At 47.5% G+C, this 17,586-nt stretch overlaps 2 protein-coding genes across 2 annotated transcripts in view; one reads left to right on the forward strand and one right to left on the reverse strand.

Moving 5' to 3' along the window:
* The first annotated feature begins 4,836 nt into the window (after nucleotides 1-4,836).
* PLA2G7 (phospholipase A2 group VII) overlaps nucleotides 4,837-17,586 on the forward strand; it is a 36,393-nt gene continuing 23,643 nt past the window's right edge. Inside the window, exon 1 of the mRNA XM_067544920.1 lies at nucleotides 4,837-5,149. The gene's annotated coding sequence lies outside the window, so the exon portion shown is untranslated. The remainder of the gene's footprint in view (nucleotides 5,150-17,586) is intronic.
* Nucleotides 14,132-15,695, reverse strand: IMP3 (IMP U3 small nucleolar ribonucleoprotein 3). The gene has a single exon (XM_067544911.1). The coding sequence runs from the start codon at nucleotides 15,540-15,542 to the stop codon at nucleotides 14,985-14,987; it is 558 nt and encodes a 185-aa protein (XP_067401012.1). The 5' UTR covers nucleotides 15,543-15,695; the 3' UTR covers nucleotides 14,132-14,984.

Below are 17,586 nucleotides of genomic sequence, written 5' to 3' on the forward strand. Positions count from 1 at the left end.
TAAAACGGTTCCTGTTCAGATATTTACCAAGTTATTCTGGGCAGATCTTGACATACCACACTGCTTATTAATATCTATCTACCTATCTCATGCTGTTCTCTAAGGGCTCTGCATTTGCGCAGGAGCCTTGAAGCTATTCCACGGCACAGACGCTGTCTGATGAATCCTACTGGGTCTGAGGCGTGTGCAATGTGTGTGATCACACTTCGGGTGCCTCGTTGTGCTAGGAGATCACTTAGTGGCTGCTTTGCTGACAAATTACATGCATCCTCCAGAAAACAAAACTAAGGGCAAGTCTATTACAAAATTAAGTTCACCTAAGTTACATCAACGCACAGCTACCACAGTAATTGATTCGGTTTTGCATGTCCACACTACGCTCCTTGATTCGGCGCTGCGCGTCCTCACCAGAAGCACTTGCACTGATTTAACTGTCAGTGGGGGGCATTGTGGGACAGCTTCTGAAAGGCAGCAACAGTTGATGTAAGCAACGCAGTGTCTACACTGACATAGTACATCAACCTAAGCACTACAGTTCCCGTGGAGTGGAGTTAAGTCGGTGTAGTGGGTGAGTGTAGACCAGTGGTTCTCAGCCTACTTACCATTGTGGGCCGTATATGCAGCTCTCTATGCACTATGTGGGCCTCATCCACACAATATATATACTACCTGTATGGCCCTGAGGATGTCACATGGGCCGCAGCTGTGTGCTGATTGGGCCGCAAGTGGCCTGCGGGCCGTATTTTGAGGACAACTGGTGTACATGCTTACAGAGTCAGGTCAACGTAAGCTGCCTTATGTCGACCTAACACTGTAGTGTAGACCAGGGCTAGCTCTTCTTGGAACACAGGGGATTTCCTCCAGGTATGTACCCAGCTGGAAGGATCATTGCTAAGGAAAGCTCTCCCAATTTCCAAGTGCAGAATGCAGTATTCACATCTCTTACCAACCTGGGGAACTGGGAGCCAGGCTTGGGAGACTGATGCAGGTTTTACTGTAATAGGTGCACAGGGTCTACCAGCATAGTCCAAGTAAAAGAGGGGAAAGGATCATCTCCTTCAATGCAAAGGGTAACATTCACCCCTCCTTACACAAAGGCTCAAGAGAGAGAAGAGCCAGTTGAGCTGCGTGAGACGGCTAGCCCAGGCAGGCACAGAAAGAATGCAGCTGGACAGCTCAGATATAATGCGTCTCAATCCCCCCTCTCCCCAGCACACACACACTTCACAGAGCAAAGCCAATGGGGAGGAAACCAGTCAGTGGGACAGAGCAACGCAGTTGGGGCGTGAGGTAATGGGGAGATGTAAGTTGCAAAGTGGGAAATGAGTTGTCAGGGGATTTTTTATATCAGCCCGAGAAAGAATTGTTGGCCAAAATGTCCAACTCACTCAGCACTGTTGTACATCCCGACTGCTGGGAGGAAGTGACATTCCTCCACAGCTGCAGAGGGATGGGTCCATAGTCAGAGAACTGACAGAAGGGGCTAATTAAGGAGAGGAGCTAGATGAGATAATATCTTGCATAGGCTAATGGCCTTTCTGATAACGATCCCTGATATGAACAGACTTTCACAGTACAGCTGAGCTTCACGCCAACTGAAAGGGATAGAGAAAAGGTGACGGGGTAAAACCAAAGTCAACAAAAGTAGGCCAGCATATCTGCCTTGCCAATGAATATCCTAACTTTTCTTGGTTTAAATCATGCCCTTGATGTTATTTTAAAAGACTCCTTCTTGCTAGTTTCCTTCTTTCCAAACAAAAATTCCCAAAAGGATGCAAAAGTCCTAGGGGCCCATTCTGTGGTCTGTCTGAGCTACACTCTACACAGAAAGGGGTGCAAAGTTGGAATTAAGTCTTTATATTCCCCTTTTCTCAGGGGATTGGTCAATCCAGGCCCTGGCATAAACTAGAACAGCCTTAGGGCTGCTCTCATTTACACCTGGCTGTTCCATATCTCAAGGGGACATTCTGGCAGCCACAGAGACTGCTTTAAATGTTCACAGTATTGAATAAACATTAACACATCTGGGCAGCAGGTAAGTAACATCATCCCCACTTTACAGATTGGGAAAATGAGGCATAGAGAGACGAAGTCACTTGTGTAAGGTCACAGACTTGATCAGGGACAGGAATAGGAACAGAACTCAGAAGTTTGAGACTGTCACTCCCGTCCTTAATCCATGACAGCCCACTGCTTGGACTATCACTAAAGAAGCGGTCGTATTTACCTAGGGCCAGTTTCAGGCCATTTTTTGCTTTTTTCCCCCCTCAACTTTGGTACAAATTTTGCACTCTTATTTTGGTTGGCCCAAAAAAGATTGTGTAACAACCTCCACCATGGACTGTCAACATAGTTAGAAACCAGAATCCTCAGCATCAATGGTACAGGTTCTACAACTGGAGTTAAGCAAATTCTACTAGATGGTGACTGCCCAGACCACAAAAGCCAGGCGGATGAATGATCCCAACCAAGCTGGGTGAATAGTGGATCGAGGTAATTTACACGGTTCACACACCTTGATTTTAGATGTGCCCTTTATAATGGCTGTGTGTAATCCAGGGGCTATAGTGGAGCCAAGAGCACAGAGGGCTGCTGTAGTGTGTAGGACCTGGGTAGTATTCCTTTAAATAGTCCGTGAACCCTCTAGTGCAGGGTTTCTCAACCCTCGGGTCACGACCCAAAGTTGGGTTGCCAGAATGTGTCCAAGGTTCGTGGGGCTGGCTGGGCTCAGCTCCCCATTCTGGGTGTTGCAGCCTGGTGCACAGGGTCTCAGCACCACCCTCGTGATGATGGGGGGCTGGCCATGCCAGATTTGAGTGAGCAGCACTGTGAACGTTACAGCGCTACGTGGGGAGCCAAGCCCAGCCAGCCTCCTGGGACAGGAGCCGGGAGGGAGCAGTTGGTGTCAGGTTCTCTGGTAAGTGCCAGTCCCCATCCCAGTGCACCCCCACCCTGCAACCACGTGACACCCCATCTACAATTTTCCCTGGCCTGCCCCCCAATCCTCCAGAATGAACCCCATGATGTACACCTCCCCCAGAACCAGGTGACTCCCCTGTCATACCACTCGTTCTGGTCCCCAGCCCCCCAGACCTTCCCCCACTGCATCCTCAGCCCCTTTTGGCCCCAACTCCTTCCCCTAGCCTCCCCATTTTACCCCTCAGGACCCCAACCCTCATCCCTTTACCCCCTGCTCCCACAGGCTGTGTGGTGGGCTATCAGCTTACCACACCTCCCCCAGACATCTCTTTCTGTATATCTTTCCTGCAGCACCCACTGCAACCCCATACCATTCTGCCCCCTAATTCCTTCCCCAGCCCCCCATATCCCAAACTACATCTCCAGTACCCCAAATCCCCACCCCACCCTCTGACCCCCATGGGCCACGTGGGGGGCTGTATATTTTGGAGGTGTCTCAGCTCACCACCCCTCCACCAATTGCCAGTGGAGTGGTTCCCCAGCTATTCACATCTGGCTGGAGTGTCTGGAATCTTAGCTCCCAGCCCTGCAGGTATGGGAGAGGGAAGGACAGGGGGAACCAAGTCTGGGATCTTGGAGAGTCTCTGGGTCACGACAGGGCATCAAAGTTTACAAATGGGTCCTGGCTCAAAAAGATTAAGAGCCACTTCTCTAATGGCCCTTTCTGTCTTCTGTGTTTCAGAAGCCATGAGAACCTGGGCAGAGCAGTGTGTATATATGTAGCTAGGCTGTGCATGTTGTAGAAAGAGTCAACATGGTTATTTGGACTCCACTGCATCCATGTGGTTCCTTCATATTATGTATGTTACCTCAGTTTCCCCATAAGTAAAATGCGGATAATGATACTGACCGCCTTTGTAAAACGCTTTGCGAACCACTCATGAAAAGCGCTAGATAAGATCTAGTAATTATTATTAAAGAGCAAAGACACACCAGGTACATATCTAAAAAGTCAGATCTTGTTACCAATGGAAGTCACAAAAGTGGCATCAGTTTCAAGGTTTCTGCAGTACTAGTGTCACATGTATTGTATTCCCTTCCCCCACCTCTCTAACCACGCTATTGTCCTTGCTGAACCTGTTTCTTGGATAAACAGAGTTCTCCGGGGCTGTCAGTCTAGGGCCTTTGCCGACATTAAATACTACCATACAGACTGTATGCTTTGTTGGATGCAGCTCTCATTTAGGACTAGAGCTGGGTCCTGAAAATGGTTCCAAACGGCATCCCCCTTTTCAATCAAAAACATTGTCCAGAGTTCAACCAGCTTTATGTCCCGTTCACACCGAGTGATATTCACACGCACATTGGAAGCAGTGGATCTCACAACCCCAGACCACATCCTCTCCCACCCTCAAGGGATGCAGTCTTAGAGAGCTGTGAAGTTCACTCTGAGGAGCGCCCGCTCTCCCCGTCTGATATGTGGTACCACAAGAGTAGGCTCCAGCTCTGACACCATATGGCGGTGACCTCGAGCCAAATTCTGCTCTCAGCTGCCCTGATGCGATGGGGGCTGCGTGGCAGCATTTGATCCCTTGTCATCGAGCCATGAAATGCGGTGAACAGCAACAGTGCTAAGAAAGAAATGATGCCGTGTTGTGCAGAAGCGAGTCCCAGCCTGGCTGTACATATGTGAGTTCTTGGAACGTATTCCAGCTCTCAGGACGTGTGTACAGTGTGGAGTCACACAACCTCCTGCAAATACCTGAAGTGTTGCCAACTCTCATGGTTTTGTCACGAGTCTCGTAGGTAAAAGAACACCGCATCTATTATTTGTACATAATCTCATGATTTTTGGTGAGCCCAACTCGTGACCGTTGAGCATTTGGGGTTGGCAATCCTGCGCCGTTTCCTAATGGAAAAGTCGCTTCCTTGCCTTTGTCTGGCTTTCCAGGCCCGGGGGAAAAGCTTCACAGGACGAAAAGCGCCATCTGTGTCAGAAGGAAGGTTGCAAAGTTCAGTCCCTCCCTCCTGTGGAGAGCAAGTCAGAGTGTGACAGAAACAGAAACGCCGGCTGAGCAGCAGCCTGCTACTGCTCTGTCTGTCTGTCTGCCTAAGGGCTCAGCTCAGCCAGATCCAAGCTGTCTCCAGGAGGGTGGCAGGCAGGCTCAGCTCCCCCACGCCAGGGAGACATGCAAGCTGGGAGGCCGCTCCCAGGGACACCACGCAGGAGGTAAGGGACTCGGGGTGCATGGGAAAAGGGAGACAAAGAAAAAAGCCACAGAGAGGGGCGGGGGAGGCTGCCGGAGGGGATTTGTACAAGGCTCTGTACGCCTGTTCTAAGCACCGTGTGTTGCCAGTGTTTCTAGCTGCCATTTCTCTCCCTGGCTCCTCTTTCTCAGTCCTGCCTTCCCCAGACTAGCCCCTAGCCCCCCCCATCCCTTCAAGACTGGCGTCTTTCCCTCTGCCCAGAGTCTGACATCCTAGTCCAGCTCCCTCCCCCTCCACTCAGACAATCATCTCACCTCCTCCTCACCCCTCTCTGCCACCCAGAAAGGCATGTCCGTCAGCTCCTCACCCACTCCCCAGCCTGGCATTTCACCCCCCCTCCCACACAGCCTAGTATCTTGCCACCCCCACAGGGCTAGTCCCCCAGAAGCAAATCAAGAGCATTTTGTGAAGTGATTAACTGGGGTCTCTGGTGGCAGGGTTCAATGTGTCACCTTCTCCCCATCAGGTACCCCAAATTCTTGTGCCATACCTGCTGGGGGAGGGGAGAGTTCTCCCGATTGGACTGGGAGGGAGAATAGGCATGGCGTGTATCTGGTGTGCATACAGAGTGAGAGGCAGGAAGAGCGGATGAAGGCATCCCAGAGCCAGGGGAAACTGCTTTGTTCTGGGGTGTGTAAAGAGGGAGGTAGCCTGGGAATGCAGGGGACGTTACATTGTCACCAAAACTCTGCATGAAGCAGCTTGTACCCTACCCCACATGGCACTGGCCTGTAAGCATTTACTCGGGAGGTTATGCTAAGGTGTCATCTGGATTTACAGCAGTTATAATATTATTTGTATTACCATAGTGTCTCTGAACCCCAGTCATGGATCAGGCCCCATTGTGCTAGGTGCTGTACAAACACAGAACAAAAAGGCGAGTTTCCAAAGAGCTTCCAATCTAAGTGCAAGACAAGAGACAGCAGATGGATGTAAATAGATGGGGGAACACAAGGAAACAATGAGAGAGTATTGGTCAGCATGATAGGCAGTGGTGTCAGCACGTCTGCTTCCTAGCCCCTGTCAGGCTTTAGGAGACATCATGTCAAAGGAGAGTTTTAAGGAACAATTGGAAGGGGGTAATGACATAGGTTTACAGATGTGGTGGCAGATCCTCAGTAGAGGTAGGCTGATTTACACTAGCTCAGAATCTGACCCTCTGTTGTGTTTTATTAACATTGAAACAGTGGCATATGTGAGGGTGAGCTGAAGATGCATTAATCTGCATTTTTATTATTATTCCTTATTTCCGTCGGTGCCCAAACATGGGCTAGAAGGCTCCCAAAACAGAAAGAAGTTGTAAAACTTTTCTACAACACATCATTTGGACCTACTTCCTTCATCTGTGCTGGAAAGTTTGTCATTAAACAAGCAGGAGAGAGAATAGATATTTTATATGATCAATTATTATGATTATTGTTCAGTTTCAGTGGGGTGAAGAGTTTGCCATTCTGCCCCAAGGAAGTGAGGGGTCAATAGGTACCATGAAAACAGGTGCCTTAGAAATACCAGAGCCAGTGTGTTAAATTGGATAGGAATCTCTCCAGCCTCTCGACCAGCTGCAAGTCGGGTATTTTTCTATTAAACCCCAAGAGGTTTTAATGCAAAGAATCCTTGTGCCAAAGGAGGAGTTATATTTTGTTACAATTGTAAAGAAAGGGCAAGGGGCAGAAACTGCTTCCAAGAGCCAGAAGGATGCTTTCCAAGTAAATACACCCAACCAAAAGTTACGGGTTCAATTCCTGACTCTAGAAAAGATTTACGGTATGACCGTGGGCAACCCACCGCCTTTCTGAGCCCCAATTCCCCACCTGTACAATGGGGATAACAATGCTTTTCCTTGTGGAATTTGATGCTACAGTGACAGCAGCTATAGACATACTCATAATTTAGTCACTGTGTAAAATGTTTTCAAACCATCTGACAAGAGTTGCTATAGGAGTGCAAAGGGTTCTCGTTTATCATACGTGGTGCCAAAAGCACCCCTGTCATATTTGGCTCAGTTGTGCCTGGCCCCAAGAGTACAAAAACCTTTTGCTTTAAGGCCATTGTCTCTCCTCACACCCCCTCAATCTGATTCATCACACTCGTCCATGAGTAAGATATTTAATCTGACTGACTAAACTCTGCCTCTCTGTCAGCTTGCCTAATAAAACAACATGCTGACCGGGGGTTATGAACAAGGCCAAGGTCAAAAAAACTGACAGAGTGACTAAAGGAATTAATTCTCCAATCACCCCACCCTCCAGGGTGAGAGGTTTACAGTTGCTGGAGGGGGAAGTTGCTGCTCACAAATTAATTTGTATAGGTACTTAGTTGCAAGAGATGACATCACTTACCTTAGACCCACATTTATCTTAATCTTTCATATATGCAGTCCTAAATCAGCACTGGCATTAACAGCGCTGACTCATGCCATGCTATAATAAGGTACAGCATGCATTCTTGTACACTGTTTCAAAATGAAATTCTTGTTTCCGGATTCTTTCGCTGCTTGTTTTGCATCCTACGTTTTAGGTGTGTCATATACGTTAAAGATCTCAGGAAATGGGTAACTCATTCATTTGTGCGACAGACTTTAGAGCAAGTTAATGGCCTCCATACACCTGTATAGGCCAGTCACAAAGACACAGGACAGTTCCAGTCTTAGCTGCACTAAATTGCATTGCACCACTGTAGCCTTTCCCTCTTTCTAAAACTTCTTTGTGGTGAGGGTCTCTCACTGACATTGATGGTAATATGCAGCTTGTCCATAACAAACTGAGTCCCTGGAATAAACAGGCAAGGGAGCTTCTAATGATAATCAGCATCTAGGTCCTGACCCTGCCACTCTTACATGTATGTAATTCCACTGAAACCTATGGGAGTTTTACATATGACAGAACTGCAAGATGAGGCCTAACCTGACCAAGTGAGGGCTGACCCTCAGCTGATTCAGCTCCACTGAAGTCAGTGCTGATTCACACTGGCTTTGAATCTAGTCCTTGGGAGATTTAGAACTGACTAGTTACCTTCATGTATGTCTTGAGTACATAAAGGTCAGACTTCTCTCTGCCCCTTTCCAGGGACAGTTGTGTTGATTTCCCTCCATATGAGTGGGCAGTGGTTTTCCACCAGTGAAACGGCTGGAGTGGTTACATGGAAAATTATGTGCTAAGCAGCAGTCTAGTGCCCCATGTGTCTGATGCCAATTGACATTCCTCCTCATTTTGCCCCAGCTCTCTCCTTTCTGCACTTGCCTGATGCTCTGCTGCACGGTATTCAGCTGCAGACATGTTGCTCTATATTATACATCTGTGTACTCACTATTCCTAACTTCAGGTCCATGTGCAATGGTAGGGACAATATGCTTGTAACTGATCATTACACTAGGAGATGCCCGTAACAAAAACATCACTTCAGCCAAACATTGCCAAAGGCCCCTACCAGCCTAATGCAAAAAGTCTAGTACCTCTGAAAACATTTAAAGGAAGTGCTGCTGATCAATTCAAGGGTTGGTTGGGTTTTGTTGGGTTTTTTTGGCTCACTTATTTCCTTTAACTATGCATCTCCTCCTCTGCTGTGCCACAATGTTATTCTCCGTTTAATTAAGTATCCACACAATTGGTTCACATACAGAAAACGCCTTACAGATAATAATGCTTGAAGCTTATCTGTTTGCTACCGTTTCCTTTGACTGACTAGTAACAGATATTTTGGTATGCTGCTGTTCTGCGTTGTTTTCTTTTTGGAGTTAGAAAGCATTCTTCATCGCACATTTATACAGTGTAATTTTTGTAGCATGCACATATGCTTGATTCATTGAAGAGTTGGAGCTATCTACCTTCAGATATCACACTGTGCATGCTCTGAACACACATGGATAATTGGCAGGATATACGGAAACAAAGTATTGGGCCTTTACTTTCTGAAGCAGAGACTACAGAACCAGGGAATCCAGAGTGCCATTCCCACATAACACTTTGAGTCTTTCTGGGGAAATCAGTTAGAAATAACTGCACCTCAGATTAATTTAACTGTTTAATATTGGGGACCTAGCCTCTCTGCCTCAGTTTCTCCATCTATAAAATAGGGTTAATATGGAACACATTTGCAAGGAGATTGGGGATGCTTAGGAGAAAGGTACAGAGTCTTAGTATGATGATAATGAAACAGACCAATGCCCACAAATGCCACCAAAATTAAGGATCAGCATTTCTAGTTCCCCAATCCCTCATTTTACTGCTAACTCAGCCACAGAAATGTGTTGTAAGATGACATGAGGGCTTTTCCTGTGGGATTCAGGCTGATAGGTAAGCTCCTCCCAACTTACAGTGACCACTAAAGCACCAGATCATCTGTCGTGGTTTAACTCTTCCCCCAGATAGACACCTACAAGTCCCCGGGGCATCACCAAGGAAGATTTTAAAAGCATAATTGGGCCCTTCCTCCTATAAGTTGGGTTCAGGCAACCACAGCACCCTGCCACCAAGAAGAGAAGTCCACCTGGGTTCCACAACCCACTGGGTATATTAGCTGGTGGCTCCTTCATGGAGTTGTGAGCACAGGCATGTACCTGGCTCTGTTTACCCCTCATCCCACTACCTGTCCCTTTTGTAGCATGAGCGAGACATTGGCACATGCATATCTGGAGTGCGCCAGGTTGCAGCCCCTGTTCTGGCTCCTCCAGAACCTCCTCCTGAGGATCTGCACTTCTCCCCACACCTTCTGATCTATGCACACAGAACATCAGTGGCCCACCACATTGCAGGACTTCCTTGTTAACCTCCTCCTCGCCTTGGCCAGGGAGAGGATGTTGGCCGAGGAAGTGCTCTGCAACTGTGGGGCCTATTTCCATTCCTCCATCCGATCCATATCCGAACAGAGTTCCTCTGGGCCATGTCCGCTGCCTCCTTAGCTACTTTTGAGGAGCAGTGGGCACTGTCCGGGGTTCTCTGCTCAGTGCCCTCCTCAGGTTCCATCTGTTGAACCCTTTGACCTTCACACCTGTTCCTGTTTTTTCATTTATTGTCCCCCATAATCAGTTGAGTCCAGGGTTCAGTAGCTCCTCCCCTTAGGCTGGGGGAGCGGCTTTTAGCCGCTGAAACCCAAATATTACCAAGAAGAGAAGTGGTGATTTGTTAGCACTGAATGAAGGAGTACTTTTGAACAAACCTCACTCTCTTGCATGCTACCAAGCTTTTTATATCGGAACCAGGGAGGTCCTCGAGATTCTTTTGAGTTTCTTCTTTGACAGCTAGATGTTTTGGAAAGGAGGGGCTAGCTCTCAGTGAGCAATAGAAGACAACGGACAGGCAATAGAGCAATGATATAATTGGTGTGACTGCCGCTAAAGGTGACCTGCCAGTGTACGTGTTCGTTTTTCAAAGCCCTAAAATACATTTGTAAAGTGTGATCAGAGCTGCATTTTAACTACACTTAAGGCACTTGCCTTAAGTTCCTGAGACACGTAAAATCCGGACTGCTTGGTCTCTCAGTCAGAGGGACATCACAAGTCCTACCATAGAGGGCTTTGAAAGACCAATTCCTTCCTAAATCTATTTTAGTACCCTGTTTACAATAATCACAACCGTCACCCACGGTGGGAGAGATTTTTCAGTTTCTTAGGGAGGTTGTTTTGGTAAAGCAGATTATACTTAAAACAGCTCCATACTCTCCGCACCTCTTTTGGAAGCCTGAAAAATACATTTTTAACTTTAAAAGAATGTAATTCCTTCTTTTACTAATCTCTTGGTTTATTAAAATGGAAAGAAGTTTGAATATCTAGTTTGTTCCATTGCCATTTATGGTAGTTTATTCAAATAAGTATACTTATTACTCGGCTTGAACAATGAGATTAGACCATAGAGTTTCACTTTCTGACTCTTCTGGGCTAGCAACGTGCTGCTGGGTGTGAGTTTCCATCGTGAGAGAGGAATGTTTAGATATGCTACCCTTCCTGCTTAAAACATTTGTGCAAACCTTTCTATTCAAATAAAGGATTGGAACGGAGGTGTAGTCCAGTGCTCTGGGCACAGGGCCAATAGGTAGGCTTTCTTGAAGTTTACTCCAGCCTTATCAACTTCCTTTGTAGCCTTGACTAACAGTGCAGAAAGTGTTTTGAAGATGGAAATCTCTATTAGTGCTACGTTTATTATATACATAAAGATTTCTACAAATTGAAATTTGTGTCCCTGTATATAGCTGTAGTTTTATTATAAACATCTGTTTTTAAGATCATCCAGAAGGAAGATAAATAAGATTCTGTTGGTACATTTAATGATCTGTTTGAAATTTCAAAGAAAGGCTTACATTTTTTATGTCCAAAAATACATGTATCCTTCTCTGGCATGGCTACAACAATTTTACTTCTTTAATTTTGTTTTGCCCGCTTCCCCTCTGGGAAAGAAAAATTTAACTAGGCACTTCACTTTGAAAGCTGTGTGTAGTTTATTAGTGTCAATTTGTATTCAGCTTACTTTTCGGATTGCTACAAAAACTCATTACTAATCTGAGAGGCTTGCTAAGACTAGAATTATTGTCAACAGCTTTATTCATTTCATTGTCCAGTTTTACCAATAGTTTGCAACGTTCATTAAGTTAGTGCTGTAAAAATGAGGGTAATAGTTTCAACTCTGGAGCTCGCTGGGTACCCTGATATATCAAAGATATTCAACTCATAGTGCTTCTAAAGGCAATTCTCTTCATTCACCAGTTTGAATCTTTACTAAAAAAAGTTATGGTTGGTTTTTCATTGTTTTCTAAATCTACATTTGACTTAGCCCACTGGAGCCTGAGGGATTTTGTACAGCATGCTTCTTGTCAAAGGGCCCCTAATATCCTCTTTGCTAAGGAAATGCCTTGCTTACCGACAGTCCTATGGAGGAGCTCATGCGTGCTGTGCATGCTCTGTAATAGCAATGCACACTGACTCTCCCATTGCCTGCTGGCTCCTGGTCTCTAGAAGTAGTTGGGAACCTGAAGCAAAAGAGGATGGTGCATGACAGAAAGAGGGTAGACTGTGGAAGGTTCCTAAAAAGACAGAAGGGAGAGCAGGTGGAAGAGAGTTAGAGCGGGCACGAAACCAGCCCCGTTCCTCCCTATTGAAATGCCTCTACCTCCGCAGGAAGAAATCCTGGACGTTAGCTAGGCCCAGTGTGACATACAGAGAGCAGCTAATTTCAAAAGGGTTAAAACAACACAACTAAAAGAGTTTTTCCCCTTGATCAGACTCCTGGCACCACATCATTGTCACTGGATAATACCATTGCGGTATGACGTGATCTTCGCACACAGCCATGACATTAACAGCATGTTAGCATGCTCATACTGACCCGAGATAAGACCACACCATTAGTCAAACTCCATACTCTGTTTCCCTGCCTGCCTGCCAGGCAAAGAAAAGATCACAACCTTGCTATTTATGCATTGCTTTACAGAAGAGGAAAAATCCTTTTAGGTGCCTGTGGTTCATATCCTCAAGCATGAGATTGGATTACACTTTGCACATCAAACCACACAAAACCATGGCAGTGAGAAGGAAAAAGACATTTTGGGAAGGGAACTTTGGGAAAAGCAACAGCAAAGCTCCCAAGTTCCATGTCACCAGTATACCCATGTCATGGTTGGATAGCTGCTGCAGTAGAGGAAAAGCTTAAAACTCCTTCATGGCACCAAGTATTAGTGACCTGAAGTTTAGCTGGGAAACTACCCACTCACTTCTTTTTCACATGGTTAGGGTTAAGTTTTTCAAAGCACTTTTCAGTTTGTTTAGGGTTTGGGGCTTTTTTTTTTTTTTTAATAGAAGTATTAGTACAACCCGAGATAAGGTATTTTCTCAAAATTATTAATGACTTGCACTTATTTTCAGGTTGGCAGAAAAAATATAGTTATATCCATGCTATTAAAAATATATAGTATTTCTCATTTACAAACTCCTCCTTTTAACATTAAATGGACAGCAGCCTTAAAACAAAAAAACCACAGTAGCTCCTAGTTGTGCTATAGTTTGATAAGAGGAAAATATATTTCTTTTGTCACTTTCATGTTGTGGATTTAACAGCATATAATGAAGACAAATTTATGGTTTCCTCTGTATAGTTGGTTTCTTCCTGTTTGGTCTTTCACACTGCAATAGAGAACTATTTAAGATTATAGACCACAAAAATTGCCAGGAAGAGCAAGATGGCATGAAAATTTTAACTCAGCTTGAAATTCACTAGATTTCAACTTGGGAGTCCAGCTGAACAAAAGTGTACTTTAAAAGTAGGTGGCAGAGTGAAAGCAGAAAGCGAAGCCTAAACGCAACTTTCCAACCAAGTCAATATTGAAGAATTGCAACTCAAGTGCTACAACAGTGATAGCACTGTATTTCCAGTACTTCACTCCAATCCCATGATGCATTTGTGAAACCTGTGTTGCATGGGATAATGAGTATGAGAAAGGAAGCACAGGGCAGGCATGAAGCACTAGCCTAGGAGTGCAGAGTTCAATTTCCTGCTCTGTAACGGACTTCTTCTGTTAAGTTAGGAAAGGTCCTTAGTCCTTCTGTGCCTCAATTTCCCCTCTGTAAAATGGACATAATGGTACTTTCCCCAACTTGTTGTGGTGTCGTGAGGATAAATAATTAAAGATGCCCAGACACTACAGTAACAGACATGTAAGTGCCTTAGACAGGTCACACGCTTGCACATTATTCATTGTAAGGCCTTATCCACACTAGAAAGAATCTGCTAGTATATTTATATGCCCTAGCAGAGAGGCCAGTTCCCAAAACAAAATAAGCTATACCAGCAAAACTTTTAGGGGTAGACCAGGCCTTAAACCCTCTAAGAGAAGATTTAGCTTTTCGTCTACTTGGGGCAAAGCGCCTAGTACATAAGTAGCAGAACATTAACAATAAAGACAACAGGAAATACATTTGTGATGATTATGAAGCCGGAATATATAAATTAATAACGAACCATTTAAAATCTAGTTTGGTTTTATTGGCTAAAGCTCCAGTTCAGCAATGAAACAAGAACATGTTCAATTTTACTGCTCCAGGGCAGGAAAAAAACCAAAAAAACCACTACAGAAAAAGACAACTCAGCTCTTGCTTTAAAGAAATCAAATGGATTTTCTAAGAAAAGGAATTTGAGACTCAGTTTTATTAAATATGTGAGAAAGTCATGAGGACTGTTTTAGGTATTGCTGCAGATTACAGTGAAGTTTAGTTCTGAAAATAGAACTATCTATCCCTGTTGATATATTTTTGAAATAACTACTATTGAGACTCAAAACGGAGGCTGGTTAAGAAGCTCTTTGACAAGACAAACTATAAAACCTGCATCTCTTCTAGCACCACCTTTGAGCAACAAAATGGAAATCATCAATCCTCTCTCTACATTGTTTTCCTGGCCAGGAGAGCATTTGTTCATCAGTCTTTTCTAGATGGCCTTGTGGTGCTGACAGCAGAACAACACCACAATCTGTTCTGCTAACGGCCTCTGCGCCAAGAGGGTACAATGTTATAGAGGCGGCAGAGGTTTGCAGACAGTGACTTATGATATCAGCTTAACAGCCCATCTGGCCAGAAGAAGTCTCTTCCTGAAAGAGGTGGGTGGTACCGGACAGAGCCCATCTGGGTCCAGAGTCCCTTCGCAGAGGCGGTGGGGGGTACTAGAGATGGTAGCACACCTGAGAGGTGGTACACGGAACATCTGGGCCAGGGGGCAGCAGCTGCAGACCAAGCCTGGCTTCCCACGGTCTGGAGGGGCCACCCCATTGGGTCCAGCCTCTCTTCCCAGCCTGGCGGGGTGGCTTAGCCAGCAGCCTCCCTAGCAGGCCAGGTCAAAGTCGTCCCTCTCCTGGTTGTAGTCCAGCACCTTCTGGCGGATGCGGGACGAGTCGGTCCAGGTGACGAAATCCTCCATGGCCCGGGTCACCAGGCAGGCGGGGTCGGTCACCACCTCGGGCCCCACCCGCACGTGGCCCTGCTCCACGAAGGTGACGGCGTCGCGCAGCCCCTGGGCCATGCGGAGCCGGAGCAGCAGGCAGGGCAGGCGGCGGCGGCAGAAGGCGCTGGCCGAGACCCTCTCGCACTGCTCCAGCGACTCCTTGGAGCTCACCAGCCCCACGGCGTAGAGCTTCTCCAGCAGCGCGGCGGTGCAGCGGGCCCGGAAGGCGGCGTGGGCCGGGCCCAGGTCCCGGATGCGGCGGGCCAGCTCCCGCACGGCCCGGCTCAGCTGGTTGTAGCGGGTGTAGTCCTCGCGCCGCTGCAGGCGGTAGCGCCGCAGCACCCGCACCTCGGCCAGGTTGCCCGAGGCCGCCTCCCAGCTCACCAGGTCCAGCCGCTTCAGCAGCTTCTGCTCGTGGAACTTCAGCTTGCGGACCATCCTGGCGCGGGAGCCGCCGCTCGGGGCGGCGCGGGAGGTCGGCTCGGGGCGGCGGGCTGGGACCCGCTCCTTCAGCGGCTGCTGCGGGCTGCGTGCGTGCGTGCGTGCGTACCCGCGGCGCGTGGAGCCAGCGACGGGGAGGGGGGGATGAAGGGAACAGGAAGAAGAAGTGTCCGGAACTTCCGCCTGTCCGAGTGACACACCCCCTCCCCCACCCACCGCGGCTGTCCTCGCTCCCATTGGCCAGGAGGGGTGGGCGGGGCAAGCTGTCTTCCTATTCATTGGCCGGGGGACGGGGCAGCCTGTGATATTTTTGATGAGGGAACAGTGCATGATGGGATACGGGGGGAGGGCGGGACTAGTAGGACTCGGAGCCGGCTAGGGGGGCCCGCGCAGGGTAGCCCGTGCCCAGCCCGCCCGCTCCGAAAGGGGCCCGGGGGCGGCTCAGCTCGCCCCCGCCTGTTGCAGCGACCTCTGCTCTGCGCTAGAGCCTCGGCCGGACTCCCAGCCGGGCCCGCAGCCGGCTCACGGCCCCCGCCCCTCAGCGACTTGTTCCCCCCGGGCTGTCACAGCCCGTCTCTCCCTCCCCTCTGCCCGGCGCCTGCGCCCGCCTCCTCTCCGCTGCCTGTGGCGCAGCCTGTTGGCGCAAGAGCGGCCGCCGGCTGCAGCAGGGCGGGGGCCGGGCGGTGCCGTGCCGCTCTCTGCCACGCGGGACCCTCCGTGCCGGGTGTCTCGCTCTGCCTCCTCCGGCGTGCAATCCCTGCCGGCAGCTCCTGGCTTCTCCCTCGCCCAGCCCTGCCTTTCTTCCGCTCTTTAACTTGGCCTTTTGGGATAACCTCCATGGCAGTTGTTCTATTCTATCGAGGGCCAGCGCATAATTTCTTGGGCTCAGTACAAACTTGTAACACGGCCCCCTCTCACACACATAATGGGGTTGCAGCCTGGGCTGGGCCAGGCCCCCTGGGCCCTGGCAAAGTGTATTCTTTTCCCCCCTCCTTGTGGGGACCCTGACTCTGTAATGTATGGACACTAGTAGTGTTACTTTCTGTGCTTTTTCAAACCGATCTGCCTTTTACAACCTCAAGCACAGCTTTTATGTCGCCAGTCAAGTTGAGACAATTGCCTTGTAAAAGTAAAGGCAAATACAAGGCCCCATCCTGAAAACATGGTTAAAAGAATGCAGGGTGTTTACAAGATTATAGCCAGTTACCGGACTCGCCATTCACTCAATACAATAGCTAGAAACATTTAACAGAATTGAAGCAGAGAAAAGTGTTTCTTAAACAAAATCAGATTAAGAGTTTCAAAATACAACTATCTTTCTAGGATTGGGTTTCAGTTTTCTGAATGTTTGTCTGGCACCAATAACTTCTTGAATGTTGCAATCAGCTATACTGGTTTATTTCTTGCTATCCTGCTTCCTTTTATGTTTAGTCTACTAATTCTTAAGTATAACAGTTTAAAAGGTCTTGAAATGTCTTTCTATGAGAGAACATACTTTGCGCTTCTGTTGTGTTTCTCATGCGAGGATCTCACACAACTTTACAAATAATGAATTAAGCCTGGCACACCCCTCTGAGCTAGGGAAGTATTATTATTCCCATTTTGTAGATGGGGAATTGAGGGCTTGTCTACACTTAAAACGCTATAGTGGCACAGCTGTGCCGCCGTAGCACTTCAGTGTGGACACTCCCTAGGCTGACGGGAGGGGTTCACACCTGTTGGTATAGATAATCCACCTCCCCACGAATTCTTCTGTTGACCTAGCGCTGTCTACGTGGGGATTTAGGTAGGCTTGATTACCCCACTCTGGTGTGGATTGTTCATACCCCCTGAGTGACATAGCAAGCTAATTTTCTACCGTAGACCAGGCTTGAGACTGGAGAGATTAAGGGCCCAATTCAACAGGGTACATAAGCAAGCACACGCTTAATTTTCAGATCAGATCCAGAGGGGTAGCCGTGTTACTCTGTATACAGCAAAAACAGCCGTGTTAGTCTGTAGTCTGACAAAGTGAGCTGAGTCTCACGAAAGCCTATGCCTA

This window comes from Emydura macquarii, unplaced genomic scaffold (assembly GCF_026122565.2).
Source record: "Emydura macquarii macquarii isolate MOO-44397 ecotype Brisbane River unplaced genomic scaffold, CSIRO-AGI_Emac_v2 contig_1039, whole genome shotgun sequence".
In the NCBI taxonomy this organism is placed as follows: Eukaryota; Metazoa; Chordata; order Testudines; family Chelidae; genus Emydura; species Emydura macquarii.